The following is a 13,128-nucleotide window of genomic DNA, read 5'->3' on the forward strand; positions in this document are numbered from 1 at the left end:
ATAATTCTAAATTAAATCCGTAGATTTAATTCGTTTGCTCATCTAATATCTAAATTAAATCCGAAGATTTAATTTTCCTCACAAGCCGGAATAAATTCACGACTTAAGCAAGAATAATAATAATAACTAATAATATAAATAATACTTCTATTGCAAAAATTTAAATAACATGACTTTGCTAAGTCAGTTATAATCTGAAATAATAATTATTGATTGTCTCAATAATCCTTATCGCGGTTTTTCACGCGAAGCTAACAGACGTAAATACAATAATAACTCTGCTTCAAGTATTATATAACTCAAAGTCATAAGTCGAAATCAATAATAGATCATCACTGTGTTTCATTACCGAAAGATGCAATAAATAATTATTGCATTACTAGTTTTAATATAATTAAAAGAGCGGGTTACTACATATTGTACTACCAATTGCCTTAAGTGGCATAGCTTCACTACTGCTTCCTAAAGGTAGGACTACACACTCCAGATTTGGTATACCCCTAGACTGTGATGAGAACTCAACATGTAGCAAGATCAAACCTGATAGTGATTTGATCGGACTCCTTAAGAAGACAAAGTTCATGATTTGGGATGAGGCGCCAATGATGCATAGATATTGTTTTGAAGCTCTCGATAGGAGTCTAAGGGATGTGCTACGGTCACCTACAGGAATTTGTTCTTCAAAACCATTTGGCGGTTTAGTCGTTGTCTTAGGTGGAGATTTCAGACAAATACTACCAGTTGTACCAAATGGTAGCAGGCATGATATTGTCCACGCTTCAATAAGTTCTTCTAAACTTTGGAATCAATGCAAAGTTCTTAAATTAACTAAGAACATGCGATTGCAGGTAATTAAACTAGAGTTAAAATTTTATAAAGATATATGTTCATCTAAATTATTTTATTTATTGATTATAATGTTATCAAATTTATTTTTTATATCAGAATTGCACATCAGGATCAGAGGCTGAAGATACTAAGAACTTTGCAGAATGGATACTTAATGTAGGGGATGGTATTGTTGGTGACACTTTTGATGATGGAGAAGCTGAAGTGAAATTATCAGATGATATTCTTATACAAAATGCAGCTAATCTATTTATTATATGAAAACACAGTTTGTGGCAATTCTGTAAATAAATCTATATCTATTAATTTATATATTATATGAAAACACTTTTTTCAACAGTTAATTTTACCCGGCAAAAATCATCTCTCCCACGTTCTCTCCCAGCAACTATTTCTCTATCTCTGTCTAACACGGTTTTCTCACAATAACAGTTTTATCTCTCACACGCACAGCACGACACGACACGGTTCTCTCAGAATATATCTGAAGCAACGATAACAACTTCTCTCCATCTATTTATGCATAAGGATGCGATTGTTTTCGATTATTGAAGCGGGTAGAAGATATCAAGAGAAGAAGAGCGCGAGACCAGATATGAGAGCGACAACATGAACGATATATCTGGTGATGATCAAGATGCCAAACCGTCAAGGGATAAGAGATCTACCAGTTAAATTATTTCTCATCTCTCTTTCTATCATGTTCGACTTTGAATAAGGAAAGTGTGCACATTATTCAGTCACGGAGCGAGCCTTAAAAGATTTGGTTTTTTGTTGCAGGTCATGGATAAGGCACATTGCGATTCGAAGTCCCGTCGTCTTTGTATTCCCGTAGCACAGCCTCCTCATCTCTCCAATTTTGAGATCGCGAAAATGTGTGGCCACATTTGCAAAAGAAACCCATTTCTTAAAGTTGATAGTTGTTATTCGTATCATCAAAATATGATTTCGTGTCTTTCTTCTGGTATGTTATTCTAGATTTGGATGTATAACTATAGTTAACAAAGGTGGAGCAAGATAAGGAGGCAAGAGCGATTGGGGCAGAGGTCGATGCAGCAGTGAAGTGGAATGTTTGGAGATACACACAAGGTAGAAAAGCCTAAACTGTGAACTATGATTAATCTCTAATTTTAGTCGTCTAGCTGTTTAATTTTGGCTTAGTGCACATTTATCTGAAAGTAAAAGATCTAGATGTGAATAGTGTTTTGTAAGATTAAGAGAAACACATAACTGAAGAAGCTCATGAATCATTTCTATGACCCTCAATTAGTTGATTTGAACTCAAACAATTATTTCAATGGATTTAATTGAACCATGTTTCTAGAAAACAAGTTGATAAGGTTTCTTATAGTTTTTTGTACCTTGCAATTTATAAGTGAAGTTCTTGCATGAACATGAGGGAATATTTCTATGTCTGTCCTTTTGATTTTTTTGTTTCTTTAAAATGTTCATTGTATAATAAAGGAAAACATATATTAGAAAGTGTTGTATGTAGGCACATTATTTAAGTAGTTAAACTGTTGTGTTGTGCAATTTTGTATCAAGCAATATCTTCAAGTTGCGAAAGAATTTACTTTAGTGCATATCCTACAAGAAAATGAATATTAGGTGTTGTCGAGGAGGGGAAATTTGTAACGCCCCGCTTTTCCCTAGCTAAATTTAGAGTAAATTTTGAACTTAGTAAGTAAGATGATTTACGCCGGAGAATTTGAAATAAATTTATTTTAATGCCAACAAAATGATTTACAAAATCTTTTAAAAAAAAAAATCATCTATTCAAATCTTTATGCATTTCATATTATTTAAAGTGATCATATGTGATTTATCTCTATGATTAAGTATTTATTTGTACATGATTTAATTAAAGTTTATGTTGGATTTTAACTATTTAATTGTGTTGGGCTTGACAAATATTTATTTGGGCCTTAGTTTTTATTTATTGAAATGATATTCTATAAATACCAAAGCCCAAAAGCCCAAACCAACCTCCCCTTTTGCACCACAGCCAAGTACAGCACGCATGCTTGTGTTTCACCATGCCTCTACAATTGCTACACTATTCACCCTCATGCGCCCACTCCTACAAAGTCATACAAAATCCCTATGATTAAGGGATTTTGGTTAATATTTTCAACACCTTTCACGTCTCACCTTTCTCTTTTCACTCCTTCACCCATGCTTCCTATCAGCCACCCCACTCCATCTCATGTCAACCCAATCAACTTCAAAAGTCAAGATTTAGTCATGCTTGGCAGCCACCAACTCCCCTAATTTCAGCCCTCAAATATCTCTGCATAATTGAAGGAAACCCATCCTTTGCACTTTCACTAGCAACTCAAATATCCTTCAAATTACTCTCTCGTTCCAGCCTATCCATGGAGTTTCAAGTATACAACAAGAGACCACCATTCAAAGAACTCTTCCCCTACACAGACATCACAAGGTGTTTACCTCAATTTACTTTGCCTCTGTTTCAAGCACACACAACTATCTCGTTTGTACATAACACCAACCAAGATTTCAATATTTTCATAACAAATTCACAAGCATGACAAATTATTTACATAAATGCATACAATCTGTATACATGTTTATTCATAGTCTGTGCATATATTTATAAATGAAAGCATGATTCATTGAAAGGAAAAGAAAAGAAAAGATCTTTATGAAAGAAGAGTCTTGAAGCTTTAACTTTTCGAACTTGCTGTGTCGAGGCTTGGTCGAGGCTTGACTGTTGTGTATGTGTGTCCTGTTGAGTATGTGCGGTATGTGTGTGAGTCGGTGGAGGGGCGGCGAAGTGGCGACTTCCGCTGCTGCTCGCCGGAAACAGAGGGAGATGGACTGAGCTGGGGTTGCAGAGGGCTGGACTAGAGGTCAGGGGGCGGCGGTCAGCGGCGGTCCTCGCTGCTGTCGGCCGGAGGGAGCAAAGGGTAGGGGGATGGGCGACTGCTTCGATAGGATCAGCGGAGGGAGGCAGGGCACGGCGGCGGTGCCGCTGCTGCCCGGCCACGGCTGGAGGGAGAGAGGTGGTCTGGGCTGGGTATTGCTGAGGGTGTCGGCGACGGTGGCTCGGCTGCTGTTGCCGGAAGGCCGAGAGAGAGATCGCGAGGGAGGTCAGCGGCGGCAGTCCACTTCTTCGGCTGTCGTCGGGCGATCTGTGAACGGACGGAGAGAGAGAAGAAGGTGACGGTGAGGGTGACCGGAGACAGCGCTCTTCGCCGGAGATGGGCCTCGGCGGCCGTGAGTTCGGGAGAAAGAGAGAGATCGGTGCTGCTATGTGTGTGTGTGCGTTGTGAGGCAGAGAGAGAGAGACGAGAATTGAGGGAGATGAGGCCGGAGTTGACGGTCGGTGGCTGGTTCGCTGCTTCGCCGGAGAATAAAGGGAGTCGGGCGGATTGTGTGAGCCGAGAGAGAGTTGAGTGGATTTCATTTTGAGAGTGAATGGAGAGAGAGACGAAATGGGGGAGAAGAGGCGCAGCTGTGAGGGAGGAAAGGAAGAAAAGAGGTTTTGGGGCTATTAGGGCTGGGCCTAATTGAGCTGGGCCCGATTTATTTTATTTAGTCTGGGCCATTCCTATTTTATTGAGTTGGGCCTCATCTTTTAATTGGTATGGGCTATTATTTATTTAAGCATGGGCTCTATTTCATCTATTTAAATGGCTTCCCTATTTTATTTAATTAGACTAATAATTAGTTTGATTAAATTATTTTAAAGATGATTTGCATTATAATATTATTAGCATCATGAAGTGTATATTTTCAAATAATTACTTATTACATTATTAAAGTATGAAATGAGCTATGCATTTGCATCATGATTTAAATTGGTTTTCATTAAATCAAATTATTTATGAAAATCGAATAAGGATATTGTTGGTGTCCTTAACTCAAGAATTTAGTTTTCAATTATTTATTTACTAAATTTTGAAAACCCGGCTAAGTGAATTATAGAATGTTAAGCACTTCACCACGACGTAAGATTAGCTTCACGAGACCTATTAAGAATAGAATTTCTTGTAGGTTTTGTGACCAGGGGGATTAGCGCTGCTTTTCCAAGACAGGTTTTTATGTGTATGATCTTCAGGCTTTGCCTATCCAGGTGGGCTTACTTTCCAAATGTATAAAGTATGATTGAGTTATTAAGCTCTAAATGTTTCAATGAAATGCAAATTGTTTATTCTATTAAATGCAAACTTTTATCCAATAAAATATTTTGTGCACTCTGCTCCGTTTAAGGCTCGCAACAATGAATCGATCGAGGTTCTCTCTTGACCTAACACGTTATTTGAGAATTGTGTACACCTATTAGCTGACCTGGTGGGTTGATCTCCATCGAGCACTAATCATGTATGAGGCGTTATAAGGGTGCTCGACGGGATGTGTTCCGGAGCATTGGGTCCCAAATGGGAGCTTGGCTGGGTTACGCCCTCAGTCCAAGTAAAGCAGGAGTAATGGATCCGTCGGTGGCTAAAAGGTCCGGGATCACAGCGAGTAACGGAAAGGGAGTGTGACATGTGCGCACAAATGAAAGAAATTATTTTAACATGCTTAGAAGTTCTTTCAATTTAAAACCTTCTAAGTCATGTCAAGTATGATTGGATAAACTGTCTTTATTAAAATATGAGATGTTTCAGAAAATGCATGCCCACTAAGTACATTAGTACTTAGCCCAAAAATACTTTCAAATGTTTTCAGGTTGGCTGGCCGGTGCTGACGGGACGGAGCTGAGGCTAGCGATAAATTCCTATGTTAGACTTCCGCTGTAGCAATTACTCATATCAGTCGTTTGTTTTCCCAACTCAAGATCTTCATGTTAAATTACAAATGATATATCTGACCGAGCTTAGACTCTGCACTACTAAATTTATGCTAATGAATGTCGGTTGTCAGAAGCATGAAACAAAACTTGTGATCCAAAGGGGCCTAGCCCGACTCGTTATCTTATTATTCGGGTTTTAACAAGGTTGTTCCTTGTTTATTTCTATGAATTATTCACACCTCGATTATATTTATTCATTCAAGAATTGGGGTGTGACAGAATGGTATCAGAGCATGAGTTTTCTTTCATGTTTCTGATAACCATAAGCTTTTTGATGTCGAGTCTAGAATAGTATCTCTAGACTTCTAAGAATGTCAGTAGCCCTCAGCTCGCCGTCACACTGCCGCAACAAAGGTACGATAATAGTTTCAAAAATATAAATATATGTATTTCAGATGTTATGAAAGTTTTCAAGAAAATGTGCGCCTTATGTTTACGATGCTATGTAAATGCTTTTTGTCGTGTTTGGGACTACCCGAACCCATAACGACTTAATGAATGTATTTCGTGTTTGGGACAACCCGAGCCCTTAACGAATCAATGTATGTATGTATGTATGGTCGAGTTAGATTCCTTGAATCTTTCCGGCATAAGCAAAGTTTTTCATGAAGGGGACATTTAATGTCTATATGACTCAAAATTTCAAAGAAAGCAAATATATGTATGTATGTATGTATGAATGAATGATGAGAAAGCTTTATGTTATCATTTTAGGTTCACTGCCTATATGATTAGAATGATAAGTTCTTTTACAAACCGTTTGAGAACCACCCAAGAATGTCTTAAGAATGTTAGTCGTGATAGCACCGCTAGAACGGCATAGAATGGATTTATATGGTACCAATGATTTATGATTGAAGTACTTAGAAGTAAGTGCTTAAGTTAGAAGTTCAATTAGAGCCTTATAAGAGATAAGATGTTGACATGATTGGGGGCGAAGCTCCCATTTGACTGAGTGACTCGCCGTGCTGGGTCTGGCCAGCCCACATGACTATGATCTCGGTGATTGTCAATTTAGTCATCCCAATGTATAAACTCGTACTATATAGTTGTCCCAATAAGATCTTCTTTGATTACGATAAGCATAGTATGATTAGAATGAGTTCATTTGTCAACAGTTCTCGAGACATGAGAAGTAGCATTTTCACGATTAGAAAATGTGATAAGCATCAAGCTATGTAGGTGCACTGATAGTGAATGTCTAGTACTCCAAACTAGATTTCCCAAGTATGCAATTTCGAGGACGAAATTTTTATAAGGAGGGAGGGATGTAACGCCCCGCTTTTCCCTAGCTAAATTTAGAGTAAATTTTGAACTTAGTAAGTAAGATGATTTACGCCGGAGAATTTGAAATAAATTTATTTTAATGCCAACAAAATGATTTACAAAATCTTTTAAAAAAAAAATCATCTATTCAAATCTTTATGCATTTCATATTATTTAAAGTGATCATATGTGATTTATCTCTATGATTAAGTATTTATTTGTACATGATTTAATTAAAGTTTATGTTGGATTTTAACTATTTAATTGTGTTGGGCTTGACAAATATTTATTTGGGCCTTAGTTTTTATTTATTGAAATGATATTCTATAAATACCAAAGCCCAAAAGCCCAAACCAACCTCCCCTTTTGCACCACAGCCAAGTACAGCACGCATGCTTGTGTTTCACCATGCCTCTACAATTGCTACACTATTCACCCTCATGCGCCCACTCCTACAAAGTCATACAAAATCCCTATGATTAAGGGATTTTGGTTAATATTTTCAACACCTTTCACGTCTCACCTTTCTCTTTTCACTCCTTCACCCATGCTTCCTATCAGCCACCCCACTCCATCTCATGTCAACCCAATCAACTTCAAAAGTCAAGATTTAGTCATGCTTGGCAGCCACCAACTCCCCTAATTTCAGCCCTCAAATATCTCTGCATAATTGAAGGAAACCCATCCTTTGCACTTTCACTAGCAACTCAAATATCCTTCAAATTACTCTCTCGTTCCAGCCTATCCATGGAGTTTCAAGTATACAACAAGAGACCACCATTCAAAGAACTCTTCCCCTACACAGACATCACAAGGTGTTTACCTCAATTTACTTTGCCTCTGTTTCAAGCACACACAGCTATCTCGTTTGTACATAACACCAACCAAGATTTCAATATTTTCATAACAAATTCACAAGCATGACAAATTATTTACATAAATGCATACAATCTGTATACATGTTTATTCATAGTCTGTGCATATATTTATAAATGAAAGCATGATTCATTGAAAGGAAAAGAAAAGAAAAGATCTTTATGAAAGAAGAGTCTTGAAGCTTTAACTTTTCGAACTTGCTGTGTCGAGGCTTGGTCGAGGCTTGACTGTTGTGTATGTGTGTCCTGTTGAGTATGTGCGGTATGTGTGTGAGTCGGTGGAGGGGCGGCGAAGTGGCGGCTTCCGCTGCTGCTCGCCGGAAACAGAGGGAGATGGACTGAGCTGGGGTTGCAGAGGGCTGGACTAGAGGTCAGGGGGCGGCGGTCAGCGGCGGTCCTCGCTGCTGTCGGCCGGAGGGAGCAAAGGGTAGGGGGATGGGCGACTGCTTCGATAGGATCAGCGGAGGGAGGCAGGGCACGGCGGCGGTGCCGCTGCTGCCCGGCCACGGCTGGAGGGAGAGAGGTGGTCTGGGCTGGGTATTGCTGAGGGTGTCGGCGACGGTGGCTCGGCTGCTGTTGCCGGAAGGCCGAGAGAGAGATCGCGAGGGAGGTCAGCGGCGGCAGTCCACTTCTTCGGCTGTCGTCGGGCGATCTGTGAACGGACGGAGAGAGAGAAGAAGGTGACGGTGAGGGTGACCGGAGACGGCGCTCTTTGCCGGAGATGGGCCTCGGCGGCCGTGAGTTCGGGAGAAAGAGAGAGATCGGTGCTGCTATGTGTGTGTGTGCGTTGTGAGGCAGAGAGAGAGAGACGAGAATTGAGGGAGATGAGGCCGGAGTTGACGGTCGGTGGCTGGTTCGCTGCTTCGCCGGAGAATAAAGGGAGCCGGGCGGATTGTGTGAGCCGAGAGAGAGTTGAGTGGATTTCATTTTGAGAGTGAATGGAGAGAGAGACGAAATGGGGGAGAAGAGGCGCAGCTGTGAGGGAGGAAAGGAAGAAAAGAGGTTTTTGGGCTATTAGGGCTGGGCCTAATTGAGCTGGGCCCGATTTATTTTATTTAGTCTGGGCCATTCCTATTTTATTGAGTTGGGCCTTATCTTTTAATTGGTATGGGCTATTATTTATTTAAGCATGGGCTCTATTTCATCTATTTAAATGGCTTCCCTATTTTATTTAATTAGACTAATAATTAGTTTGATTAAATTATTTTAAAGATGATTTGCATTATAATATTATTAGCATCATGAAGTGTATATTTTCAAATAATTACTTATTACATTATTAAAGTATGAAATGAGCTATGCATTTGCATCATGATTTAAATTGGTTTTCATTAAATCAAATTATTTATGAAAATCGAATAAGGATATTGTTGGTGTCCTTAACTCAAGAATTTAGTTTTCAATTATTTATTTACTAAATTTTGAAAACCCGGCTAAGTGAATTATAGAATGTTAAGCACTTCACCACGACGTAAGATTAGCTTCACGAGACCTATTAAGAATAGAATTTCTTGTAGGTTTTGTGACCAGGGGGATTAGCGCTGCTTTTCCAAGACAGGTTTTTATGTGTATGATCTTCAGGCTTTGCCTATCCAGGTGGGCTTACTTTCCAAATGTATAAAGTATGATTGAGTTATTAAGCTCTAAATGTTTCAATGAAATGCAAATTGTTTATTCTATTAAATGCAAACTTTTATCCAATAAAATATTTTGTGCACTCTGCTCCGTTTAAGGCTCGCAACAATGAATCGATCGAGGTTCTCTCTTGACCTAACACGTTATTTGAGAATTGTGTACACCTATTAGCTGACCTGGTGGGTTGATCTCCATCGAGCACTAATCATGTATGAGGCGTTATAAGGGTGCTCGACGGGATGTGTTCCGGAGCATTGGGTCCCAAATGGGAGCTTGGCTGGGTTACGCCCTCAGTCCAAGTAAAGCAGGAGTAATGGATCCGTCGGTGGCTAAAAGGTCCGGGATCACAGCGAGTAACGGAAAGGGAGTGTGACATGTGCGCACAAATGAAAGAAATTATTTTAACATGCTTAGAAGTTCTTTCAATTTAAAACCTTCTAAGTCATGTCAAGTATGATTGGATAAACTGTCTTTATTAAAATATGAGATGTTTCAGAAAATGCATGCCCACTAAGTACATTAGTACTTAGCCCAAAAATACTTTCAAATGTTTTCAGGTTGGCTGGCCGGTGCTGACGGGACGGAGCTGAGGCTAGCGATAAATTCCTATGTTAGACTTCCGCTGTAGCAATTACTCATATCAGTCTTTTGTTTTCCCAACTCAAGATCTTCATGTTAAATTACAAATGATATATCTGACCGAGCTTAGACTCTGCACTACTAAATTTATGCTAATGAATGTCGGTTGTCAGAAGCATGAAACAAAACTTGTGATCCAAAGGGGCCTAGCCCGACTCGTTATCTTATTATTCGGGTTTTAACAAGGTTGTTCCTTGTTTATTTCTATGAATTATTCACACCTCGATTATATTTATTCATTCAAGAATTGGGGTGTGACAAAATTATTATTAATTTGCAAGCAGTCTATTTGAAAATAATAAACAATCGTATAGCTTGAAGAGGCATAGGCTCTAAGCTTTCGAGTTTATTACGATCAATCTAGCTGAATTTGGTTTACTGATAGAGAAATTAAGGAAAGTTTGGTAATCAGAGGAGGTTCGATCGAGCATGGGCCTTAACATGTGGGTGGCGCCACTAGGATGATGATGGATAGGGAGAGGTGGTGGTGGAGGATGAATTTGCCGAGCTCCACCAGCTGGCCCATTCTTGGAGATGGGTAGAGGACTATCATCTTCAACTTCACTTAATTCATCTCATGCATGCTACTAATCAAGATCACTACTGCTCAATGTTTGAAGACAATAATGACCACAATTTCACCTACCTTGGAATATAAAAATATACCAGAAATATGTTAGTTAGCTTCTTCATAGCAGACTCAGTTAGAGTAGCAAACCATTTTAATGAGGTGGCAAGATTAGTTAAAAGATATTTTAACTTAAATGTAGATGCAGTATTGTAGCTCTATAAATAGAGCATTATCAAGATGAATAAAGTAATCTCATTTTCATTCTTTAGTTTATTTTCACAAATGCATGTCTAGCTCATAGCTTAACAGCTTTTTATTCTTAGAACTTTGCAATTTGCAATTTGTAGCACAAAGTGGTGTCGATAGCAATGGCCACAATTTCACCAAAGTAATTATGATTTACATTGCAATTTGCTGCTAGATAGTGGCGCAACCTATCAATTTGCAGTTAAATAGTAGCGTCGCCTATTTTATCTTTTCTTTCTCTTAAGTTATATTTTGTTCAAGTTTCCATCTTAGCCTAGAAATTATAGAAATTAGATTTTAAAATATAGTCCGATATGAAGATGCATTTGGAAGAAGCAGAAGAGAAGAGAAGAAGAAGAAAAGCACAAAAAGGAAAAAAGCATTTGGTAGTAGAAGCAGAGGAGCGAAGAAGAAACCGAAGATCAAAAAAGAAGAGTTAAGAAGAAGAAAAACACGAGAAAAAGTATTTGGGAGAAGATGCAAAGGAGCAAAGAAGAAGTAGAAGACCATAGAAGAAAATGAAAAAGAAAACCGCAGCCTGGAGAAAAAGAAGATGCGCAAAAATGTTAGAAAAAAACATATGAATTCTTAAATATAATTTTGTATTGTTATTGGGCTAATTAGTTTGAGCCATGAAATGTGATTTTGTGTTAATAATGAAAACTATCCATTTCAATTTGTAAGGAAAAAACAAAAAAACCTGTTTTACTATTCTATAATTTAAATAAAGAAAATAAAGGTTTTCATCAAACATGACAGATTAAAATTTTTCCTTTGTGATACATAACTAATATTCATTATTATTTATACTTACTTTTGATTTCAATGAATTTAGATGTTTATACTCATATTCTTTATTGAGTAATTGATATGAATTATTTTATTTTTAAAAAAATCACATTTAATTATATTTTAATTGTATTTAATATTTATATTTATTTATTTAAAATATCGTTCAATGTGTTCGCCGTGCATCGCACGGGCGGACGTACTAGTCCTACTGAATCTATAGTGAGAAGTACATATACAGATGTTTTGAATACAGAGTCTGATCCAGAAAAATTTAAGGACAAAGCTAACTTGGCGCCTACGAATGAAATGGTGGATACGATCAATAATTACGCCATGTCTTTAATGCCGCCTGAAGAAAAAGTATACCTTAGTTCAGATAACATTTGCAAAGCGGATGGAGAAGTGGATGTCCATGATGAAAGATTTTCTGTTGAATATCTCAACACAATCAAGTGTCCAGGATTGGCAAACCACGAAATAAAATGGAAGAAGGGATGCATCATCACGCTTCTTAGAAATATCGATCCGTCCAATGAGTTGTGCATTGGAACGAGGATGATAGTTACTAAAATAGGAGAACGTGTGATTGAAGCAAAATCGATTTCAGGAAATAATGTTGGTAAGAAATTTCCAATTGCTAGAATGGTCATGAGTCCGTCGGATTTCACTGAAATTTCCATCCGATTTTAGAGGCAAGCAGTTCCCCTTAAGTGTTTGTTTTGCTATGACTATAAACAAAAGCCAAGGACAATCTCTTTCAAATGTACAACTTTACCTACCAAAAACTGTATTTAGTCATGGCCAGTTGTATATCGCAATCTCACGAGTCACTAGCAAAAAAGGTCTTAAAGTTTTGATATGTGACGAGAATGGTCAGACAAGCAACACAACAACTAACGTGGTATATAATGAAATTTTTGATAGATTGAAAGGTAAGTACGATATAATTTTGGTCATCTTATTCATATATTTATAGACCAGTAGCATTCATTAAACATTTATAATGTTATTTGCTTAACATATGTACTTTTAAAAGTTTATTGTAGATTTCTTAAGGAAAGACTCGTACTTTTAGCAATACGAGTTGTGTATTGGTCATTTTGAGTGTCTTTGCATTTTGATTTTACCCTAGTAATTATAGACTAACTGTTAATAAGTTACGTAATTTATTTATAAAGATAAGCTATTTTTTTAGATTTGATGTATAACTAACACTGCTATTCGAGATAGATGGAAATGAGTGTTGGATTTCTATTTCTGGCTATTGCTTATGTATATCGTATCTTTTACTTGCAGAGGCTATGTGTGGATCTACAATTCAGGATTTAGAAATTTTCTCTTCAAGCCAAAGCTTATGAAGGTTATTGTAGATTCAGGGTTTCAAGTGAGGAATTGGAAATGACTGTTGTATTGCTTGCTTTTGAAGATGTGGCCAA

General features: G+C 37.8%; 1 protein-coding gene and 2 long non-coding RNA genes across 4 annotated transcripts; all 3 read left to right on the plus strand.

Annotated features, from left to right (window-relative positions):
* The first annotated feature begins 602 nt into the window (after nt 1-602).
* On the plus strand, nt 603-1,110 carry LOC130994059 (uncharacterized). Its single transcript, XM_057919095.1, has 2 exons — nt 603-848; nt 946-1,110. The coding sequence occupies exons 1-2, from the start codon at nt 603-605 to the stop codon at nt 1,108-1,110; spliced, it is 411 nt and encodes a 136-aa protein (XP_057775078.1).
* A 108-nt stretch (nt 1,111-1,218) lies between these two features.
* On the plus strand, nt 1,219-11,578 carry LOC130996000 (uncharacterized). 2 transcript variants are annotated; one of them, XR_009092322.1, is made up of 3 exons: nt 1,296-1,519; nt 1,630-1,938; nt 11,221-11,578. It is a non-coding gene; the product is annotated as an uncharacterized LOC130996000 (long non-coding RNA). The 2 variants fall into 2 exon arrangements; XR_009092321.1 differs by lacking the exon at nt 11,221-11,578 and having other exon boundaries at nt 1,219-1,519; nt 1,630-2,109.
* Nucleotides 9,295-10,318, plus strand: LOC130996032 (uncharacterized). Its single transcript, XR_009092363.1, has 2 exons — nt 9,295-9,405; nt 10,002-10,318. It is a non-coding gene; the product is annotated as an uncharacterized LOC130996032 (long non-coding RNA).
* Nucleotides 11,579-13,128: the final 1,550 nt, after the last annotated feature.

This window comes from Salvia miltiorrhiza, chromosome 7, assembly GCF_028751815.1.
Source record: "Salvia miltiorrhiza cultivar Shanhuang (shh) chromosome 7, IMPLAD_Smil_shh, whole genome shotgun sequence".
In the NCBI taxonomy this organism is placed as follows: domain Eukaryota; kingdom Viridiplantae; phylum Streptophyta; class Magnoliopsida; order Lamiales; family Lamiaceae; genus Salvia; species Salvia miltiorrhiza.

What these genes read in the sequence shown, in the direction of transcription:
- LOC130994059 (XM_057919095.1), top strand. Translation starts at nt 603, where the DNA reads ATGATGCATAGATATTGTTTTGAAGCTCTCGATAGGAGTCTAAGGGAT. An exon ending in CTAAGAACATGCGATTGCAG is followed by an intron (nt 849 to 945) that starts GTAATTAAACTA and finishes TTTTTATATCAG; the next exon opens with AATTGCACATCAGGATCAGA.